Source organism: Strongylocentrotus purpuratus, unplaced genomic scaffold, assembly GCF_000002235.5.
Source record: "Strongylocentrotus purpuratus isolate Spur 01 unplaced genomic scaffold, Spur_5.0 spur5_scaffold_21, whole genome shotgun sequence".
In the NCBI taxonomy this organism is placed as follows: Eukaryota; Metazoa; Echinodermata; class Echinoidea; order Camarodonta; family Strongylocentrotidae; genus Strongylocentrotus; species Strongylocentrotus purpuratus.
This window is the reverse complement of record NW_022145607.1, coordinates 35,350,084-35,372,543: the sequence shown is the minus strand read 5'-3', so window position 1 is coordinate 35,372,543 and position 22,460 is coordinate 35,350,084. Positions and strand designations below refer to the sequence as shown.

Here is a 22,460-nt window from a genome sequence, read left to right as displayed (position 1 = left end):
AACCTAATTTAGACCAGTCTAAGTAAAATCTAATTAAGACCAGTCTAAGTACAACCTAATTTAGACCAGTCCAGTCTCAAGTCAGGGTTAACTCCATTTCTGTTTCTGACAATATGATTTAGTTACACCATAGTTACACCAAAGTTTAAGTCCAGTCTAAGTTGAACTACAGTTTAGTTGGCATGAAGACATTAGGGACTTTTAGATTTGCACGAAGACAATGTGGATTGCTACGATCGACGTCCTTTTAATGCACTGCCTTGAATGGACGTCACACGTATCAGTCCACGCAAATCTAAAAGTCCCTATTGTCTGCTGCTACTGCACTTGCTCAGCGGTCATTCTATCTTCAAGAAGCCTGAAATTTGCCTCCAAATTTCATGTTTCTTTCATTCAATGGTAGTTTATGCAAAAATGTAACACCATAGCCAGAACCCTCAATAATAATAATATTCCACTTATATAGCGCTTAATACAAATGTCTCTAAGCGCTTTATACTATTATTACCCCGGTCATTGGATTCAGTGCTTGTCCGCACACACTGTGTGCACAATCTCCACTCCCTGGGGAGCATTCCAGCCAGACGTTACTTGACGCTCAAAAACTGTTTGACCAAGAAGGAATTAAATTTGCCACTTATTTTGTCATGATTAACCTTCAGAAGTGCTTTGAGAAAATTTTATCATGCTGGACCTATACAATTTCCATGCTGTGATAGTTACTTCAGTGATCTGCTACCTTGCAAATTTGAGAAAGCGAAATGAAGTCTACCAGCAATTCAAATTTCAGAAAGTGAAATCTAAAACTCTGATTTAAAGGGCCGATATAGACTGGAGTTAGGCTGGAATTAGACCACACTTAAACTGTGGTTTAATTATACTGGAGTTCATAATACAGGCCTATTATGTCAATGAGAAGTTTGCCAGGTTACCATTCTGTTATAATATTTATTACACATTTGTAAAAAGAGATGTTTGATAATTGATGAAATCTATTCACAGTTATTTCCAAAAGTAGCAGGCAGAAAATGAATATTGAAACAGTCTTGACAATCTTGATTTATAAAACACTACATTTTGTATGGTGACACAACTTCAATTATAATAATGATAATAATCTTTTAAAGTCCACTCCAAATTTTATTAAGTTAAACCGAAAATGGAAATTCTTGACCCTTGCCTGCCATAGCAATAATTAAGTGCAGTTTGTTTGTATGCTTTACGAGAAATTTCAATTATGCTTGTGTATCTTTTAGGAATTGTCTGAGTTAGCAATGGGAACATTCAAGCATATAGGAAGAATGCGTTCTGCAAAGCTGATTGGCAAAGATCTGGCTTCATTCTACATGTGAGTACCAACCAAGTTTCCAAGATTTCTAGGACCCGAAAATTCAGAATGTTCTGATTTTTCAACTACAAAAATTATTTTATTTTTTTAATTTTTTTTTGTGTGTGTGCTAAAGCCAAATTAATTTTGTTTTATTATGTGCCGCGATTTGAGAGTTCACGTATTGCGTGCGTCGAATGGCTGCATGTTCAAGCAGCGAATTTTTATTCGCTTTTTGATACAGATTTACCGCGTATTGCCAGTTACACTGGCAATACAAGTGATTTATTAATACAAATGATATAAGATTTCTTATTTTTGAAGGCATACCGTGCACAAAATTCCTAATCCTTATTTTCAAATGTTGGCAGGTATGTAACCACTGGAAATATATGATTTTTGAAAATTAATATTCTGTATTTGTACCCTGCAGGAAAACTGGAGAGCTTCACAAAGCTGAGAGTTTCTTGTCTGATGCCCTTAAGGTGTATGAGGCAGAAGGATGGGGTATGATGACAGCTTCGACCAGAAAGGAGCTAGCTGGATGTTACAAGAAGCTTGATAACAATCTCAAATATCCTTCCTAAAACCTGTGTGATAGGAACAGTGGTGTAGTGTGGATCCAACCATTCCAGGGGGGGGGGGGGGCACTGGTCTTACTTGGGAAGCGATTGGAGGGAGGTTGCAGGAAGGTGTCCTCTTGTCTTCGCCTCTCGTCATTTTATTTCTCTCCATCTCTCCTTTCATGGTTACTAAACAGTGTGAGTCCAAAAAAAGTTTACACCTAGAAAATTGCTAATTATTTTTAAAATCATCTATGAACAGTAGATTATTATACATCTTATGAAAGTCGATTTTTGCACTCTCGCAAACAATACCTCCTGTTCATCCAAGCGTGAACACATACCACACAAAAATGATACCATTTAAAAACAGTATTCTGTATTACCTAAGCACTATATATATCTAGATTTATTATCATTATTATTATTAGGCCTACCGCTAGGTACATGCACTACTGAAGTACTGTTGTATCCAAAGTTTGCCCTTTTGGGGGGCCTTTTTTCATGAAACATCAAAAAGTTAAGAAAAGTTAAGGTTTAGGGTTAATGAGCATTTTACCATTGATGTTCTAGTTATTTAATCCAGTAGCAAGAGGGGCCTGTTTCATAAAGCCTTTTTTCAATGACAAATGACAAAAAGCAGTGACAAATCTGCTGATAACCAATCAGAAGCAAGGATTTCAGTAGCTTATAACACAAACTGTCATTCATCACTGATGACAAGTTTTGTGAAACAGGGCCCAGGTGTTGTCTTTAACTCATCTCAATACATACCTGAAGCTGTGCTGTCAGCTGGCTGCAGACAAGTTTGTTGACCCTGACAGAATGAACTACTTTAAGGAGATAAACCGGGTCGCAGCAATCGATGTGCCACAAACTGAAGAGAAAGGTATGAGCTGAAAATACTTTCTGAAATATATTATTCTAATGAACACACACTACTGTATAAACTAGTATGTTCATGTAAAGATATTTTCGCGGATCAAGAATTCAAGGAAGAATTTGCGAGTTGTTAAATTAGTGTAAAACCACGAGCACTAATAATTATATACTTTTCAATAATTATCATTCTATTTCTGCGAATCATGAATTCATTACTAAGGATCATAGTTATCATAACATAAGAATTCTTTCTTGACAAAAAAAATGAAAATAATCTCAATCTGGGCCGCATGACTCGTGCTATAGTGTATAGACAATGTGTGCGAAGGGGCTTACTTTAGTGCTTTCAACATGGGACATTACTCGCCGGAAAAATTATTGTGTGTTGTTGGATTCGCGATCGACGAGTGATTCACGAAATTCGCGAACAAAAATCGCCATGAAAATATCTGCTTGTATGTTAGTAAAAAGGCAATTCTTATTCTATGGAGTGGTGAAGTGTGACATCATCAAAAAATTATTTTTAGAATTTCTCATTTTTTTCTTCATTTTCCGAAAGAGCATCAAAAATAATGTCCAAATGTCGAAAACCAATTCGTCTCTATTTTCACGAAGTGACGGTAGTGAGGAAAATCGTAACACAAAGTGAATGCGATTTTTATTCACTACCGTCACTTCGTGAAAATAGGGACGGATTGAATATGTTAAGTATTGGCTGAGATATGACCATCTGAATAAAAAGATTGCCTATGGGAACTCAGTGTTATATGCTCTGGCTCCTAACCATTAGGAGCCAGAGCATTTTTGTAGAGAGTAGACGTGCCAATTAAACACTGTATGAAAAGTCGTAAATCATTCAATGTCATCATATATTTGAAATATGGGATTAATTTTGTGCAGGATGTATATTTTTTCGTAGAAATTGTGTTGAACATTTATTCATAATTTGTGATACTAAAGATCCCAAATTATAGGCAAGATCAGACTATAAAAGTTTCACTTTTGTGTGTCACATAAAATGTATTGAATTAAGAGAAACTAAATGGAGATTTGTCAATACTGAAGTATTGATCCTTATCACATGGCAACATTAATCAAGGCTGAACTTCATAGAATAATTTCACAGAAAGTGCAAATTTCTCTATTCTTGTTGGGATTTCTGGAGAAGTTTGTAACTTAATTAGCAAAGCTAAAAGAAAGCAGAATGTATTGTTTTCTGCCAGTGTATCTAACTATTGAGACTCTTTTCTTTTATTCCTTGTAATATAGCAGAAAAAGCTCTGTATCTATGGGATTTCATCTTTGCCCCGCCTACCTTGTCACTGGACCCACCTAACGGTCGCGTTGGCAAGGAGGAGGTCATCAACATCAAGGTCACCTTCACCTCCAACCTGCCTGCACCAATCACACTCCATCAAATCACTCTTCAGCTGCATGATCAGCTCTCATTGGCCAGTGGTGGTGGAGAGAGCCAGCCAATCAGATTAGAGAAGAGCCCTTCCCAGGACAGCCTGCAGAGACTTAGGTCCCTGGATGCCAGGGCTCAGGTCAGTGGCCGTGAAAAAGGTGGTGTGATTCCAGTCTTTGGGTCGGAGGTCAAGTTTGGAGAGGAAAGCAGGAAATTGGGTGAGTGTTAATTACTAAAAAGAAATACACCAGTTTACGGTTATGGGCACCATTTTAATTTAATAGTAAACAAACCATAAGATAGCGCCCATGCAAATATGATGTGAGCGCACAGCGCAGGCAGTGATGTCATTGTTTTCAGATGTGCATGTATTGTTGCATCATGTGCGCTCACATCATATTTGCATGGGCGCCATCTTAATTTACGTGTAAACCACTGACCTCTAGAGCTCAGTGGTTTGTTTACTCGAGGAAAGGAGAGGGGGAAAGGTAATGTGAAGAAAATAAATGCTCACAAAGAACAATGAAGGAGAGTAATGCCAATGAGAGAAGATATTCTATGATAAATATATAATAAATGTCATTCTTTTCTCTTGAATCGTTAAACTTGAGATGAGCTTCTTGGTGTGTAGCAATGATAGTGTGACACTCCGGAGGCAAGCTACTTGCACATCACTCAGAAAGATGATAACATCCTAAAAATGTCAACGTACTAAAGTATATTTCATGTTCTTTGTATAGTGTGAAGTAAAGACAGTTGAATTTCTATGTGGTTGAATAAACTTTAAAGGGATCCGGTAACTTTGTCTTAGATCCTTTAAAAAAATCCTTGATTTAGCTCATGCTGCAATGATAATTATAAACTTTTTGGTCAGTCAGGAACCCCATGACTTTTACAAGCCGATCGCCTATCTGATTATCAAGATATTTATGATTGAAAATCTAAATCAACTTTTGGGTTTGCCAAACGGTTTTCATAACACAACAGTCTATTGGGGAAAACGAGTATGGTAAAACTGGTCACTCAAAGGTTTTTACTTTTTTGAGGCACTTCTTGATCATTTTGAAGCGCAATTTTTTTAGGGCTTCAATATAACACCATATCACAGACACTGATAACACGTAGGGCCGTGCATCTCAGATTTAACATTGTTAAACAATCCCTTTAATATCTCCTCCGATATCTTCGATCTATTTTATAGTTGAGACGAGCTCCTTGGTGTGTAGCAATGCTAATGTGATCCTCCAGAGGCAAGCTACTTCCACATCACTCAGAAAGATGATAACAACCTAAAAATGTCAACATACTATATTTGATGATCTAATTGTATAGTGTGAAGTAAAGACAGTTGAATTTCTATGTGGTTGGATAAACTTTTAATGTCTTCTCCGATATCTTCAATCTATTTTCTAGTTGAGACAAGCTCCTTGGTGTGTACCAATGCTAATGTGATCCTCCAGAGGCAAGATAGCTCTACATCACTCAAGAAGAACAAAGATGTGGTCACCAAGGAAATGTGTTCAACAACACTGGTCCTTCAAGATATTGAGCTGAAGCCTGGCAAGAATGAACTGGAATTTAAATTTCAGGTATGATTCATTTATAAAAGAGAAGGTTGAGTTCTGGGAAGAGGTGAAAAATAATTTGTGAGTGTTGTCATTGTTATTATGCAAGGGTGGAAGAACATCAGATAAAACATGTTCCCTGAAAAGCATGGCTCTTCAAATGCCTTAATATTTTTAATATGACGTGTAACATCAGAAGAATCGGGACAGATTTTTACGCCACATGTTCGTGTAGTCCCATATACATCTTTCTGTGTACAGTGCTTGTAACTTTACCAAGACTTGGCTGAAATTTATTATCATTTTGATGATTCCAGAACCTTGCGGTACACCCCAATACTTGTATGCTAGATGATCAACCTTTTCTGATCAATTCCACACCGTTTCTTTCACAATGCAATCGCATGACCAGAACTCAACTTTACCTTTAAGTGCTAGTCTGCATCATAGTGATTCCATGAGATATGTCACATCAGACATAAATATTTATTTCATCAAAACTAAAAAATCTCTTGAAAATGTTAGTTATACTATTCTTGGAGCCAGTCCTGAAATAGACACTAGGCTCCATTACTCAGCAAGGATTTGCTAGGGATGCACCCAGTTTTTGTTTTTTTTACAAATCACTCAGCGCTTTAATTGGCACCCATACCCCCTGGATGAAAAGTGATGAAAACAAAACTTAAAATGCGTTTGTAATCACCCATTCCCCTCACACCACAAGTGGTAAGGGTATCAAGTTTATAAGCATGGTATTGATACACTTACCAAAATGACCTTGCCATTACTTTAATTTACCTTTAATTTACTTACGAACCATATTGGCAGGTACATATAACTTCATAATTACTGCAACTATGTTTATTCACGCTTTTTAAGTTATAATTTATCTGGCATGTTTGAAATGTACTGTATCTGATTAATGAAGCTATGTCTGTATGTTTTACTGTATTCATACTAGAGAGGTTACCCTGCCTTTGCAACTTTACTTTTATTTGTACACCTCAGACCTATTAAATGTTTTTACAATGAAAATTAATTAACAATTTTTCTTGGATTTTTTTTTGTAGTCTGCAGAAAATGGTACATTTGAAGCAAAGCAGCTGATATGCCAGATCTACAATGCAGAATTTCTTGCCAATTTAGAGCAGTACTGCACAGAGATCGAAGTGTTCAGCAAGGAGGCCCAGCTGACCATCACAACAGAGTCTGGTGAGGTTTCACTCAGATCTTCTGCATTCTACTAAACCGTTTTACTGATGTATGGTAGTGTTTAAGCTGATGATTATACTGATGTATGGTAGTGTCTAAGCTGATGATTATACTGATGTATGGTAGTGTTTAAGCTGATGATTATACTGATGTATGGTAGTGTTTAAGCTGATGATTATACTGATGTATGGTAGTGTCTAAGCTGATGATTATACTGATGTATGGTAGTGTCTAAGCTGATGATTATACTGATGTATGGTAGTGTCTAAGCTGATGATTATACTGATGTATGGTAGTGTTTAAGCTGATGAGAATACTGAAGTTTGATAGTGTCTAAGCTGATGAGAATACTGATGTATGGTAGTGTTTAAAGGTAATACAAAGTTTTGGTATGGGGTCATGAATTTGGTTCACATGAACATATTGGAAGCGTATGCGATCCTACAAATATTCAGTGATCGTAGTCGAGGTTAAAATCGAGTCTAAAGTTATGAAATTGTAAATAATAAACTCTTTATGTTGCATAGCTCCCTCTCAAGGTCAATTTATTAATTAAACTATAAAACAATGTTTCTTGACTAAAATCGACCAATTAGCTATTCCTGTTTGGATAATATATATCACAACTACATATTCTGATATTTTCATTGTCGCAGCTACCACTGTACGGCCGTAGGCGCTATTTGAAATTATCTAAATTTACATAGAGCACCGGTAAATTTTTATATTCAATTTTTCTCGAAAGCAGAAGTGTTTTAGGGGCTAAATTTTCTAGTGCTTATAAAACTTCCATAGGGGCATCCAAATATATCGAAATTGTAAAGAATCACTATTCACACAATTTTCAAAATTTCCAAAAACTTTGTATTACCTTTAAGCTGATGATTATACTGATGTATGGTAATGTTATTTGAATGATTGCTTCATGTCAAGTACTCACCTCATCCACACATGGGTGCTTAGTTTGCACCGGTATCACCCACCGTTTGTTTGATTACAGATTCTAGAGCTTGCAGTGACCAAAGCATATTCTTTTATACTTGTTATTTATGTACCATCCCTTGATTAAGTATGGTAAATCTAGTTTGACGCCATGCCTGAGGACATTTATGATTGGTCAGGATTTAAACCCTCAGTTTTTATGTTGAAGTTATTTATGCACAATGAACAACTAGTGGGCGATTTCGTGGAATTTACATCTTTAAATTTTAAGAAATGGAAAACCATGATGTTTGGCTATTGATTAATGCTTCATTTCTTGTATCACTATGTCCTGAACTCACAGCAATTGTTCATTAGCTGGCTAGAATATAATAATAATAATAATAATATTGGATTCTTATACAGCGCATGTATCGACCTTGCAAGGTCCTCAAGCGCTCAAAATTACCCGGTTTAATCTAGGCTGTCGATTTTGACGCTCACAGCATGTAAGGAATTCCTTCCTACTGGTCCTAATTAATATCTGGTACAACATAAACAGAGTTGCCCTTATCCATAACATGCCCACGCTCATTTCCCGTGAAATTGATCCTCTATCCTCAGACCTGCTGTGTGGAATCCCTCAAGACATTACCCTCCACCTGACAACCGGCTACACCCCTATCCCAGAGAGCACCACCCTGGCCATCACCACGCCCACCAGTCTTGCCATCCTCCCATCCAAGTCGGAGGAATACGAGGTGGAGTCCGTGGATGACGGAGGGAAGGTTCGGTTCGTGGAGGGAGTCAAGAGCAATGAAGAGATAGATCTGAGGGTTGGGGTAGTAGCGGACATGTGCAGACAGAGTGAAGGCAATAAACAGAACATTCAGGTTGGTTAATACACTACTGAATATGAATGGGCAGGCCTGATAATTACCCAATTTAAATCGGTTTCCAGATATTTATTATCCCCTCGCTGACTAGGTTGGAGGGGATATAGTAACGCTGCCGTCCGCGTGCGTCAGTTCGTAACAAATTTGGTTTCCGATCGATGTATGAAGATACATGATATCAAAATACAGGCTAAGTTCGATTTTGGAGTACGTAGGTCAAAGGTCAGAGGTCATAGCTCATTAAATATGCGAAAAAATACACGTCTGATTTTGGATCGATAACTTTCGTAATGTGTGACTGCCTAAAATAAATTTGTAATTCTAGACTGCCGGTATATTTACATGTACGGTATGTGAATTTTTGATGCCTCAACAAGTAGAAAGAATTTGTTTCCAAAATGACTTTTCATGTAATTTTTGTCAGAATTTGATGTAGGTAGCTGAGTCGTATGGAATGGGGTGGCTATTTAGATAGGTACAGGGCCCTTTTGGAAAGTAGGTTAATTTTAACATGACTCTGTATTTTTCTTTTTTTTCCAGTTTTCTGTTGAATGTCCATGGTCAGAGACAGTGATGACAACTCTAGAATTCACTAACCCTTTCACCTTCAAACAAAGAATATATACTGCTGGACAGAGGTAAATATGAAGATGATTAAAACAATCTGGAAGTATCATACTCTAATTAATTGTATATTTACTTGTCTTCACATTAAGAAATGTTAAAGGTATAGACCAGTTTTGGAAATAATGATAATAATAATATAATATTTAATTTTTATATAGCGCTTAATACAAATGTCCCTATTAAAGCGCTTTACAAATATACTATTACCCCGGTCATTGGATTCAGTGCTTGCCCACACACACTGTGCTCAATCTCCACTCCCTGGGGAGCATTCCAGCCAGACGTTACTTGACGCTCAAAAACTGTTTGACCAACAATGACGGTCGCATCCTACCACCCCCCTCTCAAAAAATGAAATGGAAGCTCTTATTACCAATCATGTGAAAGAATATGTTTTGACTAATACGTGATGATACAAATTTTGCCGGGAAACCGCCTACCAATTGATATATTTGGTAAATTATCATATCGATCCGGCCTGGATAAATATCGCAAATGCAGTTCAACATTGAACATTTGGGCATATATTTCTGCTTTTTAGCGAATTTAGGTTGAAGTATTGCCATCTATACCTCTGAAGGCAATATTTAAACACTATTAAATGGATATTTTGCACCTAAAACTCTTGAACCGCAATTTTACCACTACCGGTCTTTACCTTTAAGGTTGAAGGTTTGCATTTGTGCTCAGTGCGGATATGTGTCTGTAGAGAAAGCATTTCATCTTCAGTCATTTTTAAAAGCCTATGTGTAAAATGGGTACCTGGTAGGATTTGTTCCTCCAAATTCAGGCTGTTATTTCATATTACAAGTGATATGTGCTGCACAAAAGTGGAATCTGATTATGATGTGTTCCAAGTCTCACCATGTCGGTATACATTTGATATGTTAAAGGCATCGTTTAACAATGTTAAATCTGAGATGGACGGCCCTATACGTGTTATCAGTGTCTGTGATATGGTAGAATATTGAAGCCCTAAAAAAATTGCGCTTCAAATTAATCAAGAAGTGCCTCAAAAAATTAAAAATCTTTGAGTGACCGGTTTTACCATACTCGTTTTCCCCAATAGAGTGTAGTGTTAGGAAAACCGGAAAAACGTTTGGAAAATGCAAAATTTGGTTTCGATTATGAATCATAAATATCTTGATAATCAGACAGGCGATTGGCTTGTAAAATTCATGGTGTTCCTGACTGACCTAAAGGTTTATAACTATCATTGCAGCGTGAGCTAAATTTAGGATTTTGTTTCAGAATCTGAGGCAAAGTCACCTGATCCCTTTAATCATTGATCACATCAGTCATAGTAAGAAATGTTGGTAAAGCTGTATCATATTCTTTGCCGTGATTGTCACCTTTTCAGTCATTCTAGATGGGAGTCATTCTCAAATACCTCAACCAAAATAAATGATCAATGCCGGGGGCAAAATGTTACACTACAAATTAACATTATGACTGTTTGGCCAGTCCTGAAGTTTGTGAACTGTTTAAAAAAATATTTAAAAACTGTTGCCCTTTTTTTTTAATGATTTTAATTTCTCTTCTTTTCTTTTTTGAACAACCCCATATCTTGTAATCAGAAATTGTTGACATTGAACTGAATTATATTTGTTTGCATCCACAGGAAGTTTCTACAGGTGACAGTGGAAAGCTCATGTGATTTGACCTTTGAACTCAGTGGTCAGTCATTGGAGGTCACAGGTGACAGGTTACTCACTCTAACACCACTACACCCCATCAAAAGCATTGTGAGTGCATAGTCATTATGTTTGTGGGATAATGACTGATTGTATGACCAGGGGGTGTTTCACAAAGATCCTAAGTAGAACTTATTTCTAAGTTGGACTTAAAGGTAAAGGCCAGTATTGGAAACACCCCACTTTCAAAAAATGAAATGGAAGCTCTTATTACCAATCATGTGAAAGAATGTGTTTTGACTAATACATGATGATAAAAATGTTGATGGGAAACCGCCTACTAATTGATATATTTGGTAAATTAGTGTATCTCTCGCCTGTTAAGAAATACAAATGCATGTGTCGCGCACGTGTGTGTAGTCCCATATACATCTTTCTGTGTACAGTGATTCTAACTTTATGAAGACTTGGCCAAATTTCTTATCATTTTGATGATTCCAGAACCTTGCAGTACATCTATGCTAGATGATCAACCTTTTCTGATCGATTTCACAATGTTTCTTTCACAATGCAATCGCATGACCATAACTGGTCTTTAACTTTAAGAGGCATGAAATGTTGATTCAAATCATTCATATTTTCTATTATCAAGGAGATTTCCAGTTCTTAATGAGGGATTTATGAAAATTAAAAAATATTTGAATTTTTGCTTTTGAATATATAATTCATTTTAAGGCTACAGATGGCTCTCCATAATATTTAAGTCCAACTAAGAGTTAAGTTCAACTTAGAATCTTTGTGAAACACCCCCCCCAAGGGATGCATATTTTCAGGCAATAGTCTGAATTCGGGCCCTGGCAAGTTATTTTCAGACCATACTTTAGGTGTTTTTTTTGTTGTAAAAAATAGCTCATTCTAGGTGATTTTCAGGCCCTCTGATCAATTCTAACTGGCATCCCTGTATGGCACATGTTGTAGCAACAACTGCCTTACTTTAATAATCAAATACCTTACTATATTAAACTAACTTTAACTGTGGATACAACACTATTGTTTCCACTGGATTATTGTATTGCTGGAGCATTTATTTTCAACAGTAAACAAAATTATTTTGCCTATTTTGTTTCCTTTTGTTTACAAGATGAACTGGTAGGTCAGAATCCCTCGTTGATAGAGCATCTCAACTATTTGAAGCCAGAATTGCGTTTAAAGATAAATTTGAGTTCTGGTCATGCGATTACATTGTGAAAGAAACGTTGTGGAGTCGATCAGAAAAGGTTGATCATCTAGCATTTCATTATTGGTGTTTATTGCAAGGTTCTTGAATCATCAAAATGATAATAAATCTGGCCAAGTCTTGGTAAAGTTATAAGCACTGTACACAGAAAGATGTATATGGGACTACACATAAAAATCTGTCCCGATTTGTATACTGTTGCATGCCATATTTAGAATAATAGGGCATTCGAAGAGCCATGCCTTTCAGGGAAAATATTTAATTTGATGTTCTTCCACACTTGCATAATAACAATGAGTAACGCTCACAAATTATTTGTCACCTCTTCCCAGAACTCAATCTTCTCTTTAAGTCTTAGTTAAAAGATATGAGTTAACACCCTTCTGGCTCCAAACAAGATGGTCTAAGCTTTCTTTACCATGTGTATAAAAACTTAGCATCTAATTTTCAATTGAAAATAAGCTCAGGATGAACCTGTGTAAAACTAGTTGCATAGAACAGTATTCTGGACATTGTGGACATGGAATAATATGTATAAGTGTTGTTTTTCCCCCATTTTTCGGGAGGAGGGGCGGGAGAAGGGGGGTGGGGGGATCGAGAGAGAGAAGAGAAATCATTCACTTACCGGTACTATGTTTTTGACCTTTCTTTGTACATGTAGTATGTTATATTGATGATCACAATAATTTGATGTTGTAAATTCCATCAGAATATGAGAGAGTTCCTTTAGAGCCCCACTGCACTACTTATAGCAGCTTGCGCTCTCTATTATAGCAAACAATGCCTAATTGGTGCCTGTTGGTACCCCATGATCCCCTTTTTCTTATGTTAATTGAGAGCTGATTTGGTGAGATAACCACCTGTCAGTGTCTTTGCAGGACGTCTAATCCCTCCTGGCCAAACTAATACAGACGGGCTTTAAGAACTTTAGAGTTTGAACATATTTGTGGCTTACACCCAGTAAATAAGATCGATTGATCGATCTGTAATTGAAAAAAAAACAAGTCATAAAAAACCTTGGAACCAGCGGGATTTGAGCCTGACATCTACTGCTTGCCAGGCAGCGACCCTACCACCAGGCCATCACTGGTCAATCGATCAATCAATCTTGTTTACTGGGTGTAAGCCACAAATATGTTCAAACTATTGAAATTTCTCCCAGGAAGCATTACATTTATAAAAACTATTGAGTTGTGTTGGATATTTCATTTTGATCTGTTCTGTTTGGCTCCTCGTTGCAGCCACTGCAAGGTAACCAGTCAGTCTCCTATGTTTGGGAGGCTAAGCCAGTCCCAGACACCTCTCAACCAGCAGGGCCCCTTGGGTTTCATTACTCTGTGAGTTACAGGCCCATCATGCCCTCCCCAGTCACCAGCCAAGACCAGCCCCTCAAGTCAATCTCATGTGATTTTGAGATCATCAATTTTGAGGTATGTCCTCATCTTCTTCTTCTTCCTCCTCCTCCTCCTCCTCCTCCTCCTCAATTTTTACCCATTATGAGACCATCATATCGATATGTTATTTAAACAGTGTTTTTAGTACTTTGCTGACTGAAATTGTTTTATTCCCTTTGTTTTAGGGGTTAAGGCCAAATTGAAACATTGCAATCATAGAGAACAGCTGACTATGATTACAAATTCATGAATTGATTAAGAAATTATTGATTCATTATCATTCAGAATACCCTAATTTTTTAATAATAGTAGCATGCCTTGATTGTGAAATGTTATATTTTATGATTCTTCATTTGTGGAGCTATAAATTCATAACTGAAGAATAACTATTGACATCAGAGAAAAGCAGTGAAAACAATAAATCCTTGTTCTGGGGGGGGGGGTGTTTCACAGAACTTGTCATCAGTGACAAATGGCAGGTTTTGTTATAAGCTAGTGAAATCCTTGCTTCTGATTGGTTATCACCAGAGTTGTCACTGATTTTTGTAATTTGTCATTGAAAAAAGTCTTTGTGAAATGGGTCTCTGTTCTGTTTCAGACCTTGTTCATGATCACATCTATCATCAAGCCTCCCAAGAAGGAGGAGCTATGCAAAGCAGGGACTCTCTGCACCCTGGACGTAGCCATTAAGATGCTGGACACGCCCCCTCCAGCTGCAACCACACCCACTCCTAGTGGAGACACGCCCACTCCTAGTACCAAGCCCAACCCACCCAAGTCACTCATGTATGAGATTGATACTGAGGGAGGCATGTGGGCCGTCTGTGGGCGCAGCACTGGGGTCGTTGCCATGCCAAGCAAACAGTCAGGGGTCACAGAGGTCACGTTGGAGGTCATTCCACTCATTGCTGGCTTTCTACCCATGCCTGACATCAGACTGAGTCAGTATTTGAAGGGTGTGGATCCAAATGGTGAGGTTGAAAGGTCAAATACAGGGACGAATAGAGATTGAGGGGGGGGGTGGAGCATGTTTGGCAGATCTACTTATTTCAGTGAACGAAATTGACTGAGTCAGTATTTGAAGGGTGTAGATCCAAATGGTGAGGTTTAAACATTGAATACAGGGATGGATGGAGATTGAGGGGGGGGGGGGGGGGTTGGAGCATGTTTGGCAGATCTACTTATTTCAGTGAACAAAATTGTATTGACGCTGTACTTTCAGTTATGAATGAGCTGTAACAGATACATGAGCATTTGTCTACATCAATAACCCACTACTTATAATGGCCCAAATTAAACTGTTTGAATATTTGTGCATACCAAAACGTACCACCATTCGGTAGAAGGGTCTGAAAATCAGACTATTACTTAGGTGATTGTAATCACTTAACTTGATTCAACAACTAATGGTCGTTATTTTCCCACTAAAAGCCATTTTCAAGCCCTTTCGTTTTTAGGGAAGTTCTAAATTAGTATTTTCTTTCAAATGCCTTTGAAATTTAACCTTTTCACCTGTTTTTTGCCTGCAAATGGGACATATTGTAGTACCTTTAAATAGGTCCGCGGCACTAATGTCCTTTGACAAGACATTGATCTACTTTTGTCACTCTCCACCCAGGTGTTAAATGGGTACCTGATAGGATGCGAAAGCTGATGTGCTTAGATTAGCAAGTGTGCACTTGCAAAATTTACGCCTGGCTAGAATGCTCCCCAGGGAGTGGAGAATGTGCATACATTGTGTGCGGGCAAGCCTGAATCCGGTGACCGGGTAATAATATGGTTGCAGGGTCTGCAGGGAGAACAGTATAAATACTGATAAGGCTACCCTGGGTAAAACAAGACATAAATAGCCTTTTGAAATTATTTTTAATTGTTTTGCAGAAGGGAGCCACCCTCTTGCAGAGAGCAGCGGAGAGCAAGCAAAGAAGACGATTAGCTCTAGTAACACCAAGCCAACTATCCTGCCATTCAGTGAAAGTCAGGTCTATTACTGCAGCAAGGCATGTCAAATAAGAGTCCTACCAGAGTCAAACCTTAGCACAGTTGAAGTAGCAGTCTTCTAGAGTATTGAAAGTCAGGTCTATTACTGCAGCAAGGCTTGTCAAATAAGAGTCCTACCAGAGTCAAACCTTAGCACAGTTGAAGTAGCAGTCTTCTAGAGTATTGAGAGTCAGGTCTATTACTGCAGCAAGGCATGTCAAATAAGAGTCCTACCAGAGTCAAACCTTAGCACGGTTGAAGTAGCAGTCTTCTAGAGTATTGAAAGTCAGGTCTATTACTGCAGCAAGGCATGTCAAATAAGAGTCCTACCAGAGTCAAACCTTAGCACAGTTGAAGTAGCAGTCTTCTAGAGCATTGAAAGTCAGGTCTATTACTGCAGCAAGGCATGTCAGATAAGAGTCCTACCAGAGTCGAACCTTAGCACGGTTGAAGTAGCAGTCTTCTAGAGTCCCGAAAGTCAGGTCTATTACTGCAGCAAGGCATGTCAGATAAGAGTCCTACCAGAGTCAAACCTTAGCACAGTTGAAGTAGCAGTCTTCTAGAGTCTTAGATGATTGCATCAGTCACGTCATCAAATCGACTTTAAAGATAAAGTTGAGTTCTGGTCATGTGTGATTGCATTATGAAAGAATCGATGTGGAATCAATCAGAATAGGTTGATCATTTAGTATATAAGTATCCATGTGTATTGCAAGGTTCTGGAATTATCAAAATGATAAGAAATTTGGCCGAATCTTGGTAAATTTACAAACACTGTATACAGAAAGATGTATATGGGACTACATGTGGCATTAAAATCCGTCCCAATTTCTATGATGTTCCATGCCATATTTAGAATATGAAGGCATTTGAAGAGCCATCCTCTTCAGGGAACATGTTTTATCTGATGTTCTTCCACACTTGCATAATAACAATGATAATGCTCACAAATTAATTGTCACCTCTCCCCGGAACTCAACCTTCTCTTTAAACTATCTCCAAACAGACCTACATGTATAGTTGGTCATTCAGTTACTGGTCTTGTCGGTGTGGCTGGGGTATAACACCAAGCCATAAATCAGTGAGACTTGGGTCTACTACTGTAGCAAGGCATGAGTGCTACAGTATGTGAGTTGCTGCAGGCTTTGATGCAGAAGGCTACATGAATCTGATGCGCTTGATGACTAAAAAAAATAGGCATGCGATCGCAAATACCCATAACTTTGTTTAAAAAATGTTAAATGCAGTTGCTGCCAAGGTCAATTTTAAGAGCTCCAACTTCATTTTGATTTAGATCTTTTAAAAGAGTTTTGTTTGACTCTATTGTGCTGTAATACATTGGATGATGACATCGGGAACCGGTAGGACACGTATGGAAATTAACCATTATGTTCTCCTTGTAAATTTCTTGATTCTAAGTTTTGGATGACTTCTAAGGGGCCTTTTGGACGATATCTCCATCCATTACACGCTCCCTGGTATTACCAAGCAGACATAATCGGAATAACTGAAACCTGGTATGGAGACTCAAACACTGCCATATTGAATCAAATTCAAGTGTACAAACTGTTTCACCGAGAATGGACTGCTCAGAGAGGAGGCAGTGTTGCCTTGTATGCGAGGGATGAAGATCCTTTTATCTGAGAAGCTATCACTATTTAACAATTTGGTGTTATGTGCTCAAGCGGTATTATGTGCTCAAGCAGTATTATGTGCTCAATGTATTTACATGTACCGTTTGGGCGTGATATATCACATACTTCAACTCTTAAACTGTCACCTTGCTTCACTTTGTGTACCCATTGTGTGCATAGTCTGTGCTGCAGGCTTTGATGCAGAAGGCTACATGAATCTGATGCGCTTGATGGCTAAAAAAAAATAGGCATGCAATCGCAAATACCCATAACTTTGTATAAAAAATGTTAAATGCATATTGTCACTCAATAAAATATATATATATATATATATATATATATTTACTTCTAAATTTGGAATTTCCCTCGTGCAATTATATTTCAAACTCGGGGGAAATTCTGAATTTGTTGGCTTATATAATCTATTGTATTTGAATTAAGTACATGTATTTATGTAAAATGTAATATATAGTGTATTATAGTAGTAATGTGAGATGAATTTGATATGTGTGCATACATGAGGCTGCTTCTGTTTATCTTGTACATATGGGCATGTGCAAATTTCAGTGTTACATACATTTGTCATAATCATTTGTCATAATTATTTGAAATTTCGAATATTGCCAGTGGAATTATTTGTTTTTGCTCTTGCTTGAATTTTGATGAGATTTTGGGCAAACTTACTCTTTAGAATATAAAGAATCATACCAGACTGGTCATTAGAGGGAAAATCCTTGTCGATTTCAAGTCAAATGTTAGGCACGGAGATATGGTGCTCCCTGTCATACACATCAGGAAAAAACATGTTTAAAGGTAAAGACCAGTATTGGAAACGCCCCAATTTCAAAAAAATGAAATGGAAGCTCTCATTACCAATCATGTGAAAGAATATGTTTTGACTAATACATGATGATAAAATATTTGCCGGGAAACCGCCTACTAATTCATATATTTAGTAAATTTGTTTCTCTCATGGTCTGTGAGAGATATAGGGTAGTCCCATAAACATCTTTCTGTGTATAGTGCTTGTAACTTTACGAAGAATGGGCCAAATTTCTTATCATTTTGATGATTCCAGAACCTTGCAGATGCTAGATGCTAGATGATCAACCTTTTCTGATCGATTCCACAACGTTTCTTTCAAAATGCAATCGCATGACCATAACTGGTCTTTACCTTTAACTCCCTCCTACTCTCACTAACACTGTGCTTTACCTTAAGGCCTAAATAATAAAGATGTTGTATTGCCCTTTAGGTGCCACCACCTGTGTCGGTCCGTCAATTTTTTTTCTTCCCCTCTTTGGGCTGATATTTTTCAGTTTTTAATGCTTCAATACAATTTTTGTTATTCATTAACCATTTTTTTTTTTGGAAGGTTTTTAAAAAAACTAATAAAAACCCGAGCGTAGATTTTAAGATTTTGGGTCTGTCCAAAAGGGTAATACAACATGATTTTTTAGGCCTTATCAAGAATTCATGAAATTAGGCAAATTTATATTAAAATAGCAACTTTGATGTTATTAGCTCAGTCTGTCAACTCGTGTCAAAAGTCATTTCAGATGTATATTTTAAAGCTGATTATTAATTTATCATGAATGCAATTTGTATTGAATTATCATTTTATATATTTAGGTTCCATATCGGTGGGCAAGTCCATAGTATGTCCCACATGTTAAAAAGTATTATGGAATTGTATTATGAAATGGTGAACATCAATTGACATAAAGATCTCATATTTGAATGATGTTTCATCCGATTCAAGTGCTATGGTTAGGCTATCAGTGTGTCGGTCATCAGATATACTGAAATCTTAGATGTGGGCAGTAATGTATGGAACAAAATAGCTACGGCTTGCCCTGATATTCCTGATTAAAAATAAAAAGAAGAAAAGTACATTGAATCGTGTATCTTATTTATCAAACTGTACGAGGTAATATTGGAGTGCCCCGAGCACCTTGCAAAGTGGATAAAGGAGATTGGCCTATTTTTTTTTTTTTTTCATGAACACATCCCTTATAAAAAAGTACCATGGTAACAATGTTGTTGTTTTTTCCAAATTACAATCCACCATGGTAACCATGGTATCAAACAATGATAAACATAGGGACATCAAATAATGAATTTCATTGTCTGATACCATGATTACCATGGTTACCATGGTGGATGGTAATTTGGACCAAAAAAAACATGGTTATCATGGTACTTTTTATTAGGGATGCCCAAGATGAACCGTATCTATTTCTAGATTATAAATAGATTACAGTCTGGGAGCCTGTCCTGCAACGATAATATAAATCTACATGTGTGTATCAAATTTGTTAATAGTAAGACTGTAATAATACAAGAACAAAATTAAAACAATTTTATTTCATAAAAAATATGCCTTACAGCCCATGGTCCAAATTATTTCAGAAAGGAAAATAATCTTAATTGGAAAGGGTATGAACCATTGTCCTGTGACAACTTTGTTCATTATGTCATCAATATCGAGGAAAATGTATTGCTTTCGCTAACTGAGCAACATTGTTTTGAAAATGGCATGTCAAAATCTTTTTGTGCCCAATTTTTGTGAGATGCAATATTTCCACTGTTGTAATGATGTGCATTTAAAGAAGAAATAAAGAAAAATAGGGACAATTTCTTATTTCTAAGACTGCAGGGCATGTACCCTTATTTTCATTCAGAAAGAAAGAGACACACAGACACACAAATACACAGAGATGCTTCGTTTATTGTGCTAAAATAAAATACATGTACACATATTGACCAACTTTGCTAAGAAATATCTCGTTACATTTCACGTGCAGGATGTCTATCAGTTATTCACAATAGGATCTTTCCATGTCACATTATCCCTTATCAAACAATCAATGCACTACAGCATTTTTTCACATTTATAATGGCCATATTAGTTTCAGGTTAATTTTGTTGATATTTATTGTATTTAGAAACCTAAATAGAAATTTAAATGTAACATCTGACATGGAATGACCCTACTATAGATCAACTACTGACAATCTGAATCTGAAAATCTAACGACCTATTCAAAGCAATGTTAGTAAACACACACATAATACAAATACAAAATACTTGTTTACATAAAAAGCATCCATTGCCCACATGGCTAACAGATCAAACAAAACAATTAAAACCTGGCACTGAAAAATATAAATGTTTTGAAAGATCACCTTAAAGGTGAAGTCAACCCTGTGGTATGCTGTTGGTTTTAATAGAGTACCAAAGTGCTAACATCATTTTCCCTCGTCCAGGTTACTGGTTCTAACAACAAGAGTTGCATGAGGTTCACCATGAAATCATTCCAGCAATGGACTGAAGCAGGGCAAATTCAGAGTTTGGCATTGGTGTGATCACCATACCATTGTTTAGCACAAATTCATTTGGAACCAGCAACCTTGACAACTTAACTAGTACGACGTCACACTCGGTATACTCTGGAAAAACAGAAGAGTGAGAGAAATCCAAGAGCTAGAAGGGCATTACTCAACCATTCTGGCTTTCAACAGGAAATAGTTCTTTCACCTGAACCAAAAGATAAAATTTACAACTACAGATATCTAAAAAAAAAAAAAAACTATTCAAAATAAGTACGTTTACTGTTTGAAAATGTCACTGCACATCGTGAATATTCATTACAATTACAACCACTTAAAATAAATAAAACTTTAAAAAATTACCAAACTAATTGGATCTTCGACTGCTCAGTCAAAAATGATGCCTCCACCATAAAGCGATTTTAAAAACCAAAACAGAAGCAATTTAAAAAACATAAATTTGATTGTAATCCATTAACAGGTTCTCAGAATATCGTAATTAATTTTTTTTTTCATATACATGTATGACCCTGTGATCTTTGACTACATGACCCTAAAATCTAATCAGTTCATTGGCTCTTCAAGATACATACATGACCCAAGTTTGGGGGTACAGACGGACGGACAACCCCTGGCTACTTTGTAGCGGAGGCATAAAAAGTGTGCAGCAAAGCCTTGCCTTAAAAAGACGCCTATCACATAGCACCAGTAAAATGAAATTCATACTTATTCGTGAACATTTTCACGAATGAAATCATTGAAATAAGATGAATTACCACAATAAAAAGGAATGTATAAAGAGTTCGATAACACAGGCAAATCCAAATCAATAAAAATAAGACTAGACATTTCGTGCCAAGTCCCACCAAATCACAGGTTTAAAAAAAGAGCCATTTGACACCGAGGTCTGCACATTGAGAAGTTGAAAGTCATATATTAGTAAATATGTTATAAAATCTGATGAAAGAAATAATTTTAATACTAACCACTAAAAGTATATCATGTCATTTCCAGGTACTTCAAGTGACATTTTGTTTTCATGAATACTTTCTTTTTTAACTGTCCCCATTCACCGTTAAAAAATCATTGTTTGAAATGGACCAATCAACAATCCCCTTTGTCATACATATTTGGGCTGCTACGCTGGAATGCTATGATTAAAAAGTAAAAGCTTCAAAGTATTCCATTAAATGGGTTTGCAAGTTTCAATATAAAAATCACATCTTTCAGATGGAGATGTTCACAGTCAGTCCCTACATGTATATCATAGGCCATTTTAATATTTCAATCATATTCAAATGCATCCATCTTTGTCAAGTGCCTCATTACGATATGTTTCATTCACTCGTCACAAGTAATTGTATTTTGATAGTCACAATGCAAATGATACATTATGTGGTGTTACACTGGGCAAGCAATAATGGTTGTCTGACCTAGCACCAACTATTTTACAAAAATGCTTTCTGGCTTTAGAAATACATAAATAAGAGGTGATTGTCATAGCTAAACAAAATTGAATACATTTTGAAAATTGTCTATCAGATCCTAATTGATGCATGTGTATAAAATCCAATTGTGCACACAACTCAAGTGCATTGAAGTTACTTCCTTAGGGGACATGTAACAACTGTTTTCCCTTCATGTTCTTCAAGCATTAACCAATAAACTGTCTGGTATTTAACATGTAAGGTGGAGAGGGAGTGGATCTTAAGGCTTATCAGTACTAGTTTACAGGAGGGATTAGACGGCCCTGCAAGGTCACTGGACAGGTGGTTATCTCATCAAATCAGCTCTCAGTTAACATCAGAAAAAGAGGATCATGGGGGACCAATGGTCACCGATTAGGCA

The 22,460-nt window shown here is 36.8% G+C and overlaps 1 protein-coding gene across 4 annotated transcripts in view; it reads left to right on the top strand.

Annotated features, from left to right (window-relative positions):
• Positions 1 to 16,873, top strand: part of LOC594750 (trafficking protein particle complex subunit 10) — a 43,262-nt gene extending 26,389 nt beyond the window's left edge. The window contains exons 10-22 of one of the 4 annotated variants that reach the window (XR_004065838.1): positions 1,257 to 1,348; positions 1,761 to 1,901; positions 2,661 to 2,779; positions 4,042 to 4,398; positions 5,594 to 5,769; positions 6,816 to 6,957; positions 8,503 to 8,771; positions 9,315 to 9,412; positions 11,023 to 11,146; positions 13,514 to 13,702; positions 14,265 to 14,637; positions 15,548 to 16,032; positions 16,129 to 16,873. Coding sequence is in view for 3 of the 4 variants with exons in the window: in XM_030994612.1 (XP_030850472.1) it covers positions 1,257 to 1,348; positions 1,761 to 1,901; positions 2,661 to 2,779; positions 4,042 to 4,398; positions 5,594 to 5,769; positions 6,816 to 6,957; positions 8,503 to 8,771; positions 9,315 to 9,412; positions 11,023 to 11,146; positions 13,514 to 13,702; positions 14,265 to 14,637; positions 15,548 to 15,648; positions 15,937 to 16,017 (2,262 nt within the window). In the remaining variant the exon portion in view is untranslated. Of the gene's footprint in view, positions 1 to 1,256; positions 1,349 to 1,760; positions 1,902 to 2,660; positions 2,780 to 4,041; positions 4,399 to 5,593; positions 5,770 to 6,815; positions 6,958 to 8,502; positions 8,772 to 9,314; positions 9,413 to 11,022; positions 11,147 to 13,513; positions 13,703 to 14,264; positions 14,638 to 15,547 lie in introns of all 4 variants that reach the window. The other 3 variants (XM_030994612.1, XM_030994613.1, XM_030994611.1) reach the window with 3 other exon arrangements.
• Positions 16,874 to 22,460: the final 5,587 nt, after the last annotated feature.